We start from the raw sequence: 14,356 nt of genomic DNA on the forward strand, positions 1-14,356 counted from the left end.
CAGGAGAGAAAAATCAAATGTGGAAACAACGAGGCCTCCCTCTGATGAATAAACTTCACTTCCTGACTTGTCATGGGAGTTGTACTATAAAGAAAGCTGAGTGCCGAAGAATTGATGCTTTGAACTATGGTGTTGGAGAAGACTCTTGAGAGTCCTTTGGGCTGCAAGGAGATCCAACCAGTCCATCCTAAAGGAAATCAGTCCTGAATATTCATTGGAAGGGCTGATGCTGAAGCTGAAACTCCAATACTTTGGCCACCTGATGCGAAGAGCTGACTCACTGGAAAAGACCCTGATGCTGGAAGGGATTGAAGGCGGGAGGAGAAGAGGACGACAGAGGATGAGATGGCTGGATGGCATCACCGACTCAGTGGACATGAGTTTGAGTAAACTCTGGGAGTTGGTGATGGACAGGGAGGCCTGGCGTGCTGCAGTCCGTGAGGTTGCAAAGAGTCGGACACAACTGAGCGACTGAACTGAAGCTGATTTGCTTTCCTGGGGGTCATGACCCTTCCAACTCATCTAACTCTCTCAAATTCTCCAGCCTGTTACCTGTGACCAAAAACATTTACATATGAGACAGGGGCTGCAGGTGGGGCAAGGGCTCAGACCAGACAAGAAATCAGAGCTAAGATTTCTGCAACAACTCAGTCCATGACTCTATAGGCATCTGAGCTAGCCAGACAAAGCCATCACTGAGGAGTAAACACACCTGTAGATACACAATCATGAAAAAAAGGAAGAACAGTTGAGGGGACAGAGGAGCAAAAGGGGAAAATGCCTGAATAACATTTTTATTACATTTTACAGCATTTTATTAAAAAGTCTTCCTCTAGCCATGGTTTCAGAATCTATACAAGAAGCAGATAAAGTAAAATATTAGTATCTTCTAGTGCTAGGCATCTAATGCAACCAACTAATCCTCTTACAGGATCCCAATGGATTAGTTGTGAAACTCAAGCACGAGCTTCCTTGGCAGGGATAGATTTGGACACAAGCCCACAGGTCTCTTGGGCTTATCTGTGACTCAAGAATGGAAGGATAGAAGTACCACAGTCCTAAACCGTACAACAACAAGCACTTCTTGCATTTGAGGCTATTTCCTTTGAGAACTAGACTGCAGCCCTTTCTCTACAAACACTTTCTGCAGAATCAGCTGTTTCGTGAACAATTGTTCCCTGGTAGCTTTCATAATGGCTTCCTGTCCACACAAATCCCAGGCTTTATAAGGACCATTTATGGGTCTTACTAAGACAGAGGTGAGCAAATCTTGCTATGTCTCTGTCTTCATTAAGGCCAGCTCAGCGTAGCCTGACTCACAGGAACCAAAGGAATTTCTGCCCCAATGACTCAATCAGAATTTGGCTATGAAAACTTCGTGGAACATTTTCAGAGTCCAGCAAGAGATTAACAGTTTTAAATTTCTCTGGTAGAATCACAACTTGCTTCTTTAAAAAAAACTCTTTCAGCCAATTGATAAATACATCTCAGAAAGCAAAATCCAGGGGTGGTGGAGGGAACAAAAAGTCTAGAGTCAGAGAGCTGAGTTCCATGTCTGACTTTCCACTCACTCTGCAGGGGGATCACTGTAATTATAAACGCCAAGCACGTGGTACCGCTCTTAATAAACTGCTGGAGGTTCCAGCATCCATTTTCATAGCCTTGAACTCTGCTAATGCTGCCATTTCATTAGCAAAAGAGAAAACTGCTGAAAAGCACTTTGCAAATTTTAGCATGCAAATGCTCAATGATGCAATGAGCAGGGGACCCTAATGGAAAGGTAGTTTGACCTTATCACTATCAGCAAGCAGTGAGCCAAACTGGCCTGCGAGACTGCATCTTTACTTTGCATTCAAATTATTCACACCTGCAGGTCGGTAAGCTGTCACATCGACACAAGAGAAGTCAGCATGATGTCCCCAGAAATTGCTAAAGGTATTCCCACCATTCGGCGAACAAGAGGTAGAAAATTTGTCTGCATGCCAGGATTCTTCCAATGCCTTAAGACACACCCCTCCCAGGCAGACCTGCTCTCTAACCAGCACCCTGATGGCAAGGAAGCTTCAAGAAAGTTTTGGTGACTTATCGGGCAGACAAACTACAAAAACTCCAAACGAAGACGCCAAATAATGTAAACCAAGCATCAACTTAATTTCTTTGTACTAACCACTTGATAATTCCCAGCTAAAATGGTCTTATGCACCCATACAGTTGAAAAAAAATGTTTTTCTACTTCAAATAATCTTATATCTAAGGCAGTTTTAGTTACAAAGCAAAATAATGAGGTTTTGGTTTTTTTTTCTTTCTACCAACCAGCTCAGTTGATCTGATTTCAATGTTCTTACAGGAAAAAAAGACTGATCGTTGTGATTAAATCCTAGGTAACTAGGAAAGAAGTCAGAATCAAGATAAGATAAAGGAGCGATTTTAATCAAATGGCTACCATCGCTTCCTGCAAAACAGGAATAACTCTACTTGACCGCTGAGAGGAGGCAGGTCCCCTCTGTGTTAAATTCAGCGCTGTATCCACAGCCCCAAGCACAACTTAGGTGGGGCCAGTGAATAAACGTGTGGACAGATGAATAAATGAACATCTCCACCCCTGCAGGGAGCATCCTGAGAACTGAAGGGATAAGGTGGGACCGACACAGATGGAGCCCCAGTGGCACCGAGGTCTGATGTTTGTCATGCTTTCTGAATGTGTAGGGGCAGGGGTCACAGTCAGGCACCAAGCAGAAACTAGACGAAGAGTGGTTGAGAGATGAGACAAGAGGGCGGGGTAGTCGCTATGGTGAGATGGAGGACCCATGCCCTACTTTAAGGCATTAAAATAGTAACTATTGACAACAAAACAAAGCCCGTGGGCTCTTTGCTGCCTGCTGGCCATGAGTTTGCAGTCCCTGGTTTATCAGAAAATTAGTCAATGAAATAATTCTCCTGTAGCTGGACAGTGCTGCACTCCTTAAAGCCTTGCAAACAGAAAGCAGGCTGAACACTGCGGACCACCCTGTCTTCCCTACAGATCTAAGAACTGGCTCCACCAGCACTCCATAAAGACAAGGATCAAGGGCTCTGTTGGTAAACCCTCAACCTGGTGGTCCGAAGACAACGCAGAGCCTCTGACAAAAGGCCCCGGGCAGGAGAAAGAGTCCTGCAGACCAGGAATGGCTACTCAAGGTGCATCACTGCAGGAACCAAGGAAAGTTTCAGAAAGCAGTCATCTTCAAAGGCATTTAAGACCCAACTCTTATGAAAAAGGGGGCTTCACTGGTGGCTCAGACAGTAAAGAATCTGCCTGCAATGCAGGAGATCTGGGTTCAATCCCTGAGTTGGGATGATCCCCTGGAGAAGAGAATGGCAACCCACTCCAATATTCTTGCCTGGAGATTTCCATGGACAGAGGAGCCTGGTGGGCTACAGTCTGTGGGTCGCAAAGGGTTGGACACAACAGAGAGACTAACACCCTCTTTCCTTTTTTTTTCTTTCCTTCTTTTCTATGAAAAAGAAACAGAAAGACTTAAGGAAAAGCCAACAAGAGACAACACACTAGAATCAAGGAACATTTAGGAAACAACAATGCAAACTCAGAACAAGCTGTTTTACCAACAGGAAAGAGCAGAATTGAGAATCTGGAAAGTTGAATCAATGATGCTGACTCAGTAAGGATGCCTTCCCAGAACACGAAAGAAAAAAAACAGTAAATGTTGAAGGATAAGGAATACAAATGGAAGAGAGACTATAAGGCCAACCTAAGTTATTTCTGAATAAGTCAGGGCAAGCGGCATTAAAGAATAATCAGACCTGACCGAAGAAAATGTTACAGAGTCAAAACACAAGCAAACCCCCACCTCACCCACATTAGTAACTACCATTAAAAAACAAAAACAAAAAAAAAAAAACTCAGAAGACAACAAGTGAAGAAACTGGAATCCTTGTGCACTGTTGGTGGGAATGTGAAATGGCTCAGCTGTTGGAAACTGTATGGTGGGTCTCAAAAAATTAAACACAGAAATACCATGTGACTCAGCAGTCCCATTTCTGGGAATACACCTGAAATAATTGAAAGCAGGGTCTCAAAGAGATGTTTGCACACCCACAATTCACAACAGCCAAAGGGTAGAAGCAACCCAAGCATCATCAGCAGATGAACGGACAAACAAAATGTGATACATACACACTCAAGAATGTGAGGGCAGCCTTAAGAAGGAAGGAATGAATTCTGCAGCGTGCTACAACATGGATGAACCTTGAAAACCGTGTGCTTAGTGAAATGAGCCAGACTCAGAGAGACAAATACTGTATGATTCCACCTGTGGGAGGGGCCCAGGGGAATCAGAGAGTCAGAAAAAAGGATGCAGGTAGAGGGGCTGGGGCGGGGGAGGGAGGGAAGAAAGGGGGCTGTTGAATGGAACAGAGTTTCAGTTGTGCAAGATGAAAAAGCCTGGAAGTTGCACAACAACACGCAGGTTTTACCAGGTTGGGCTTCCCCGACGTGCAGTAAGCTGAGACGCTCAAATCTGCAGCAAGGCGCAGAGAAAGAGCAGGCCTCAGATCCATCTCCCAGAAGCAAGGGGTTCGTAGCACTGATGCAATGAAGGCTAAGGCAGCAGGGAATGGAAAGTGGGGGTGCAGAGTGTGGGGAAGGGTGATTGGAAAAAGGTGGGCCATGGCCATTGTGCGCAGGTGTAACTAGGGAAGATGGAGGCGCTCACCACGATCTGGGGGTGGAGTTTTTGCCCTCTGACCTCAAAGGTCACGGAGAGGTCGCTCACGCATGCGCAGTTGGAGGGTGGGTGGGCCTATCCAATTTCAGCCAATTAAGCTCAAACTACAGGCCGCTGACTCCCAGTGCCTGGAAAACAACTCACTTGGCGAACATCTCACCGTTTAGAACAAGAATGGAGGGTGTGTTGCAACCAGAGAAAGCCAACATGCAACAGATGCAGCACAGCCATAATTAATTGAAATTTAAGAAATAACCGAGGGCCTTCCCTGGTGGCCCAGGGGATAAGAATCCATCTGCCAATGCGGGGAACACGGGATTCGATCCCTGGTCTGGGAAGATCCCACATGCCACAGAGAACCTGAGCCCCTGCGCCACAGCCACCGAAGCCCGCGTACCCTAGAGCCTGTGCTCCACAACAAGAGAAGCCACCGCAATGAGAAGCCCATGCACACAGTGAGGAGTAGACCCCTGCTCACCCCAACTAGAGGAAGTCCGTGTGCAGCAACCAAGACCCAGAGCAGCAACAATAAATGAAATTTTTAAAAAAGATAACGGTGGGTATGTAAGTCTCCTGGACCTTGATGAGTCAAGGTTGATGAAGTGGGCTTGACTAATGGTTACCCACAGTTTCAAATGCTATTAAACTGTTCACTTAGCCATAGCTATGGTGGTACATGTAATGTGTATTTCTCCACAATTAAAAATAATTTTAAAAACACCACCAGCAAGCAGATCCAAGGCACAGCCAGCTCTGGGGAATTCTCCTTATTCTGTGAAAATCAGTGTGGAGAGACTCAGACCCAGGAAGATATTAGAAACTGCCTTCAATGACAAGGATATGGAAAAAACCCAATATGCTTCTACTACCTAAAATCCAGATGATCAATAAAGAAAAATAAAGCTAGTCTGCAGTGTGTCTGTCACAGTAGATTCCAAAGGACAATGATAACACATTAAATGAACTTAAAGATGGAAAGTTGGGACCTGAGATTTTAAAACCCAGTGAAGTCCTACTGCTCTGTTGAAAATGGATGCAGACAAGGACCAAACGTACAGCACATAGAACTCTGCTCGGGGTGGTCTGGCAGCCTGGATGGGAGGGGAGTCTGGTGGAGAGTCGATAGATCTGAATGTATGACTGAGTCTCTTGGTTCTTCATCTGAAACAGCTATCACATTGTTAATCAGCTACACCCGAAAACAGAACAGTTTAAAAAATGAATAAAACCCAGTGAAGTCCTTACTTGTGAGGAAAGGATTTTGAAGGCATCCTCGGATAGGCAATGGCTGAAAATACCCATCACTCACATGCTCTTCTGAGAAGAAAAATCGTTGTTGTTTTTTTTTCCCATTTATTTTTATTAGTTGGAGGCTAATTACTTTATAATATTGTAGTGGTTTTTGCCATACATTGACATGAATCAGTCATGGAAGGAAAAATCTTTGAAGAGACACTTTAATTGACTGAAAATGAACCAAAATAAAGAAACTCCAAATTGGGAAATCAGGATATGCATTCATGAAACAGTGCAGGATTAGAATCACCTAAAATCAGAAAAATCTACCCATGATGTCTCTTTGGCACTGGAATGCACTCTTGGTCTGATCTATGGATGTGGGTCTGTTATTGTGGAAATCCCTACGAACACATGACTGGAAAGGGCCTACAAGCCTGTCTGGTAGCCCTTCACCCACAGTGTCCATAACTCTCGGCCACATTTCAGCCCAGAGCTCTAACCAAGGCAGGACTTCACCAGCACATCGAGTGCCAGCCTGGGAAAATGGCCTCCTGGCACTGACCTTCCTGTAGGGTGAAAGGTTCAGCCGAAATGAGTGAGGGACAACTTCAAGTCTGAACTTAAGCATACAGGAAGCTTACCCATCTCGAAAAGGTTCTTTGAAGCAAGATCTGCCACGACTGACCATAGGAGAAATGTCAACTTCAACAAAAGGAATGATACTCAAACTACTGTGTAAATATCCCTTTAGTAAGCACAAAATAAACTATTCAAAAACAAACTTTTTCAAAAAGCACCCTGCAAATTTCCACTTTTTTACTGTATGTTTGGTAATAACAGAAGGCTTCAAAGACTAAGTCATTCGTACCCTCATTTGGCCAATGGATAAAAAGCATATGTAAGAAAAAGAAATGCAAAAAGGCAAAATGGCTGTCTGAGGAGGCCTTACAAATAGCTGAGACAATAGAGAAGCTAAAGGCAAAGGAGAAAAGGAAAGATATTCCCATTTGAAGGCAGAGTTCCAAAGAATAGCAAGGAGAGATTAAAAAGCCTTCCTCAGTGATCAGTGCAAAGAAATAGAGGAAAATAATAGAATGGGAAAGACTACAGATCTCTTCAAGAAAATTAGAGATACCAAGGGAACTTTTCATGCAAAGAATATAGGACAGAAAAAGACAGAAATGGTATGGACCTAACAGAAGCAGAAGATATTAAGAAGAGGTGGCAAGAATACACAGAAGAACTATACAAAAAAGATCTTCATGACCCAGATAACCACGATGGTGTGATCACTCACCTAGAGTCAGACATCCTGTAATGCGAAGTCAAGTGAGCCTTAGGAAGCATCACTACGAACAAAGCTAGTGAAGGTGATGAAATTCCAGTTGAACTATTTCAAATACTAAAAGATGATGCTGTGAAAGTGCTGCACTCAATATGCCAGGAAATTTAGAAATCTCAGCAGTGGCCACAGGACTGGAAAAGGTCAGTTTTCATTCCAATCCCAAAGAAAGGCAATGCCAAAGAATGTTCAAACGATTGCACAATTACACTCATCTCACACGCTAGTAAAGTAATGCTCAAAATTCTCCAAGCCAGGCTTCAGCAATACATGAACCGTGAACTTCCAAATGTTCAAGCTGGATTTAGAAAGGCAGAGGAACCAGAGATCAAATTGCCAACATCCGTTGGATCATTGGGAAAGCAAGAGAGTTCCAGAAAAACATCATCCTGCTTTATTGACTATGTCAAAGCCTTTGACTGTGTGGATCACAACAAACTGTGGAAAATTCTGAAAGAGATGGGAACACCAGATCACCTGACCTGCTTCCTGAGAAATCTGTATGAAGGTCAAGAAGCAACAGTTAGAACCAAACATGGAACAACAGACTGGTTCCAAATTGGGAAAGAAGTACGCTAAGGTTATATATTGTCACCCTGCTTATTTAACTTCTGTGCAGAGTACATCATGCAAAATGCTAGACTGGATGAAGCACAAGCTGGAATTAAGATTGCCAGAAGAAATATCAATAACCTCAGATATGCAGATGACACCACCCTTATGGCAGAAAGCAAAGAGGAACTAAAGAGCCTCTTGATGAAAGTGAAAGAGGAGAGTGAAAAAGTTGACTTAAAACTCAATATTCAGAAAACTAAGATCATGGCAACTGATCCCATCACTTCATGGCAAATAGATGGGGAAACAATAGAAACAGTGAGAGACTTTATGTTTTTGGGCTCCAAAATCACTGCAGATGGTGACTGCAGCCATGAAATTAAAAGACGCTTGCTCCTTGGAAGAAAAGCTATGACCAACCTAGAGAGCATATTAAAAAGCAGAGACATTACTTTGCCAACAAAGGTCTATCTAGTCAAAGCTATCAGAGAAGGCAATGGCACCCCACTCCAGTACTCTTGCCTGGAAAATCCCATGGGTGGAGGAGCCTGGTAGGCTGCAGTCCATGGGGTCACTAAGAGTCAGACACGACTGAGCAACTTCACTTTCACTTTTCACTTTCATGCATTGGAGAAGGAAATGGCAACCCACTCCAGTGTTCCTGCCTAGAAAACCCCAGGTATGGGGGAGCCTGATGGGCTGCCATCTATGGGGTCGCACAGAGTCTGACACGACTGAAGTGACTTAGCAGCAGCAGCAGCAGCAGTCAAAGCTATGGTTTTTCCAGTAGTCATGTATGGATGTGTGGAGAAGGAAATGGCAACCCACTCCAGTATTCTTGCCTGGAGAATCCCATGGACAGAGAAGCCTGGCGGGCTACAGTCCATGGGGCGGCAAAGAGTCGGACATGGCTGAAGCGACTAAGCATCCATGGATGTGAGAGTTGGACTATATAGAAAGCTGAGTGCTGGAGAATTGATGCTTTTGAACTGTGGTGTTGGAGAAGACTCTTGAGAGTCCCTTGGACTGTAAGGAGATCAAACCAGTCAATCCTAAAGGAAATCAATCCTAAATATTCATCGGAAGGACTGATACTGAAGCTGAAACTCCAATACTTGGGCCACCTGATGCGAAGAACTAACTCATTTGAAAAGCCCCTGATACTGGGAAAGATTGAAGGCGGGAGGAGAAGGGGACAACAGAGGATGAGATGGTTGGATGACATCACGGACTTGATGGACATGAGTTTGAGTAAGCTCCTGGAGTTGGTGATGGACAGGGAAGCCTAGCATGCTGCAGTTCATGGGGTCACAAAGAGTCAGACATGACTGAGCAACTGAACTGAACTGAAAGAGCATATTATGACCCTTCATGTAATTATCATTATCCAGTCGCACAGAACGAAGTACACCTACCCTGTGTGAAACAGACAAACGCTGTGGTAAGAACTAAAACAGCTGCTGTTTCCAGTTCAGAAGTAAAAAAGAAAAACTGTATTTTAAAGAACAAATGGCTCTTTTTCTGTGAAATTACACTTAGAGCCTAACCTCTGGAAATTGTGTAAATGTACAGCTACATGAAATATTTTACTCAGTTTATTTAGCTTGTCTATATACTTCTTCATGTGAAATGCAGGAACATAGCTTCTGTCAGTTCAGTTCAGTTTAGTTGTGTCCAACTCTTTGTGACCCCATGAACAGCAGCAGGCCAGGCCTCCCTGTCCATCACCAACTCCCAGAGTTTACCCAAACTCATGTCCATTGAGTTGGTGATGCCATCTAACCATCTCATCCTCTGTCATCCACTTCTCCTCCCGCCTTCAATCTTTCCCAGCATCAGGATCTTTTCAAATGAGTCACCTCTTTGCATCAGGTGGTCAAAGTATTAGAGTTTCAGGTTCAGCATCAATCCTTCCAATGAACACCCAGAACTGATCTCCTTTAGGATGGACTGGTTTGATCTCCTTGCAGTCCAAGAGACTCTCAAGAGTCTTCTCCAACACCACAGTTCAAAAGCATCAATTCTTTGGCGCTCAGCCTTCTTTATGGTCCAACTCTGATATCCATACATGACCACTGGAAAAACCATAGCTTTGACTAGACATAACTTTGTCAGCAAAGTGATGTCTGTACTTTTTAAAACGTTGTCTTAAAAAAAAAAAAAACACTGTCTAGGTTGGTCATAACTTTCCTTACAAGGAGCAAGTGTCTTAATTTCATGGCTGCAGTCACCATCTGCAGTGATTTTAGAGCCCAAGAAAATGAAGTCTGTCACTGGTATGATATTCTACTTGATTGTTTTCTTATATATCTTCAGTTTTTACCATTAAAAATAATTTTGGATCATTCACAGTAATTTAAAAAAAAAAAGAAGAAGTGCTGGCACTCAGGAGACTGGTTCTAGTCTTACTATGTGGTCTTGGTCTCCCTTGGGTCTCTAAGCCTCTGCTTCTTCACCCATAAAACTGGGATAATAGTAGTAACTGCCATGTAAGACTGTTTGAAGCTTTAAACAAAGCATGTGGTGTCAAGACATGCCCAGCAGAGGTGCCCAAGTGGTGACAGCACTCATCCCCATGGTATTCCTTGTCCCTGACTGTGTTCATTTCCCTCTCTAATCCTGACCATCTTCCAGAAATGCTCCCACCTGGGTGCTCTGGGAAGTCACCTTGAGCCAGCTTAGTCCTCCCTCCCCTCTCCCTCCCCTGAGCCCTCACGGGTCCTCAGCAGAAAACCTGCCCAGCAGGGAGAATCCTCAGTTGTCTTCTGGACCCTCAGCCCAAGCCCAAGGCCAGCGCTGCCCACAGGGCTTCGCACTGACTGCAGCAGTCTGAACGCTGGTTTTGCTTTCTTTAAACCTGCTACCCTAGACTTTCCTTTTGCTTGCTTTTAAAACCTATGTTTTCCTCTGGTTCCCACAACAAATCCACTTCTTTAGGGATGAGTCTCAGGCTGAAGAAGAAGCAGGGAAAGGAAAATGAATGGGGTCGAAAACCTGTCCAGGTCCCAGTTAAGACTGTCAAAGACTCTCACACTTCACCATCCTTTTCTTTGGTTTGACCCCCCAAGAGTGGACGGCAGCCCAGAGTGGACAAAACTAGAGAGGGTAGAGAGCTTCGAAGAAAGGAAGCAAATGAAGGGGGGAGGGGTTGTTGTAAATTACTTAGCTCTCTTGGCCTACAATTTCCTGGGTCAGTTCTCTCCAGAGCAATGCAATTATCTCTGTATTTTGAAAAACTTCCTTATTTCAACACCAGGAAGCTGGGGTTTTAGAAATCGCACTTCATGAGCTTAGAGGGGTTCAGTTACAATGCCCTGGGGCACGGGGCTCTCCAGGGTAGAGATTTCAACAGGGCCCCCTTCCTGGGAGGTTGCCTCAGCCCGTCCTCCTGTTTTGATTTTTAGTTTCCAGTTAACCACTAAAGGGGCTTCCCTTGTGGCTCAGCTGGTAAAGAATCTGCCTGCAATGCAGGAGACCTGGGTTCGATCCCTGCATTGGGACAATCCCCTGGAGAAGGAAAAGGCTACCCATTCCAGTATTCTGGCCTGGAGAATTCCATGACTGTATAGTCCATGGGGTCGCAAAGAGTCAGACACAACTGAGCGACTTACACTTTCACTTTGAGACTTCCCTGGTGGCTCAGATGATAAAGCGCCTGCCTACAATGCAGGAGACTCGGGTTCGATCCCTGGGTTGGGAAGATCCTCTGGCGAAGGAAATGGTAACACACTCCAGGACTCTTGCCTGGAAAATCCCATGGACGGAGGAGCCTAGTAAGCTACAATCCATGGGGTTGCAAAGAGTCAGACATGACTGAGCAACTTCGCTTTACTCACTTTAACCACTAAAAGAAGTGCTGAAGAATTTACTACCTTGGGACACAGTGTTTATCATCAGTGTTTATCAACCCAGTACATATGGTTAACTGAAGAGGGTCTTAGGACCTTCCCTCCTCTCTCAAGAGCCCAGGACCTGCGTGAGCACAGGTGCAGCCAGGGCTGGCTCACAGGAATTCTTTCTCTTTCCCTCTCAAGCTAAGAAAAGTCTGAAGGGCGCTGGCTTTGACAGACTGAGGAAACCCGATATGTTTGGAGGTGAGTCTGACCACGTGGATGTGACGTGACATGCTCTTTCAGAGAGGGGTGCTTAGGAGCAAGGCAATCTGGTTGAACAACCTGCCTTTGAATGAGTGATTGAAATACATTAAGCCTCACAAAGCAAGGGGAAGTTTAAGGAGATTAGTATCAGGATGCTTATAAATCAATGCTTTTGATTTAGGGGGCGAGAAAAATTCCACTGGTGTGCCCTCACTCTGTAATCACCTCACACAGTCTCCCTAGGCACGTACGCACCTAGGCAACATTTAGAAGTTGTTTTCAAATCTCAGTCTCAGATTATTCTCCTAGATTCACACCAGACAAACATTTCTGCTTCTCATGAGTTCTGTGATGTCCTTGTGCACACTCCCCCACAACAAGCAGAAACACTCCCTGGGTTTTCTAGGAATTGATGACCAGCCCATTCTTGCTTCAAACAGTATGAGATCAAGCCATACGTGTTCTTCATCATTTTCAAGAAGTGTATTTCAAAAATACAAATTCCGTGTTTAAAATATTTTAAAATCTCACAACATCAAAAGATAAGAATAAATATAGATTCAGTCTATCACTAATGGAAACCATAACCACTTCTTTAGTGGAGCATCAATACAGGTCAACTTTCTTCCTTCAAAAAGGCCTTAATAAAGTTCCACAGGACACTCTAATATTCCTTGTATTACAATTCACTCCACTTTTCCTCAAAGAGATAAATTAAGCTCTAAAAAAACTAACAAAACTAACTAGTTAAGAAATTGATAGGAATCTTAACTCCTAGGTTAGATGATCCTCGGCCATTACAAACTTTTGTAAACTAAGAAACTTTTTTCATTTGGCAAAATGTGCTTTTGAGTTACAATAATTTCCATGTCTAGAAAGGCAGCTCCATGTTAAGCATTCTCTGAATATTTTCTGATTAAGTTTAAAGAATGACAGCTGTCTTTATTGATTGTTGGTCCTGGACCATATCCGAGGCTTTCCAGCCATCCTTGCCCCACCACCCCGCCCACCCCGCCGGCCCCGCCCATCCTCATAGGCCCCGCCCATCCTCACCTGTCCTCGAAGCACACGGTGCACTTCCAGGCGCGGGTCCGCCTCAGGAACACCCGGCACTCGCTGCACACGAGGTGACTGCAGCCCCGACACACGGCTCCCCGGTTCAGCAGGAGCCCCAGGGTCTGCTGGCAGCGGGCACAGGACTTCTCTTTGTACTCATGGCTCACGCTCTTCGCGCCTTTCCACCTGAGATGCTGCAGGCGCGTCTTCAGTTTCCTGCGGCCCAGAGGGTTAAGTGATGAGAAACCAGTGAGTGGAAGGACAGAAGCCAGCCAGACTCCTCCGGGGCAAGGGCCTCAACAGTATGGAGACAGAGAAGGGGCTTTGCATTCCAGCACCCCCGGGTTCTAACACAGCTGTATGAACCAGGATCTCCTGCCATCTTTCAGAGCAGAGGCTCAGAGGTTTTCTCAGCTGTGAAAGCCTTACCTCCCAGGGTAGCTGTGAGGATGAAATGGCAAAGCATAAACACTCTGCCTGGCATGGAGGAGTCAGCTGCTGATTTTGTTCTAGGTTCATCCTTTTGTGCCCAAACGGCATTATAATGGTAAAGAAAAACAGTGAAAGAGGAGGAAAAATGCAGGAAAACGGCATCAGTTCTAATATTCAAGACAGGGAATGATGTGTAAGTATACAGCATACACGCCTGCCATTGTTATAAGTGCCCCAATAAAGTTACTTAACTGATGCTATAGTTTTGCTACTATTTTTTATGGGTGGTTGGTTACTTTCAGTTCCTGTTCCTCCCAGGAAGATAGCCCTAGTGCAAACGTGTCAGTAGCTCAGTCATGTTTGACTGTGTGACCCCATGGACTGCAGCCCGCCAGACTCCTTTGTCCATTGGATGGATTCTCCAGGCAAGAATATTGGAGTAGGTTGCCATGCCCTCCTCCAGGGGATCTTCCCATCCCAGCGATGGAACCCAGGCCTCCTGCATTGCAGGCGGATTCTTTACCATCTGGGTCACCAGGGAAGAGCCCTCTTAGTGAAAAGGGGTATTACGTTGGACCATAAAACATATCATTAGCCAGAATACTCTTTTATGAACTGTCTCTGTCACTTTTAGAATAGAGAAGCTAACCCCGAGAAACAAGCCTCCAGCCAATTTTCGGTACCCTTGGAACAAAATATCCACGTTACTTTGTTGACATTCAAAACAGTGCTTCTAAATCACTGAAAGATCTTCCATCACCAAAGAAAACTCTATTTTGCTCACTGTATTTCTTTTTTTTTTTTTTTTTTAGTGGAAGAAAGTATAAGTACACTTGGACAGCTTTGGCATTACAAAGGAGAGTAGAAAAGGAACATTGTTCCTTCCAGTTCACCCAGAAATTTCCTCTCCT

General features: G+C 44.6%; 1 protein-coding gene across 2 annotated transcripts in view; it reads right to left on the minus strand.

Moving 5' to 3' along the window:
* The window catches only part of SYTL3 (synaptotagmin like 3), a 90,720-nt gene that overhangs the window by 62,661 nt on the left and 13,703 nt on the right, over positions 1 to 14,356 (minus strand). For both annotated transcript variants that reach the window (XM_065927745.1, XM_065927744.1), the window contains exon 3: positions 13,011 to 13,229. In XM_065927745.1, coding sequence (XP_065783817.1) covers positions 13,011 to 13,229 — 219 coding nt within the window. The remainder of the gene's footprint in view (positions 1 to 13,010; positions 13,230 to 14,356) is intronic.

Source organism: Muntiacus reevesi, chromosome 3, assembly GCF_963930625.1.
Source record: "Muntiacus reevesi chromosome 3, mMunRee1.1, whole genome shotgun sequence".
Classification (NCBI taxonomy): Eukaryota; Metazoa; Chordata; class Mammalia; order Artiodactyla; family Cervidae; genus Muntiacus; species Muntiacus reevesi.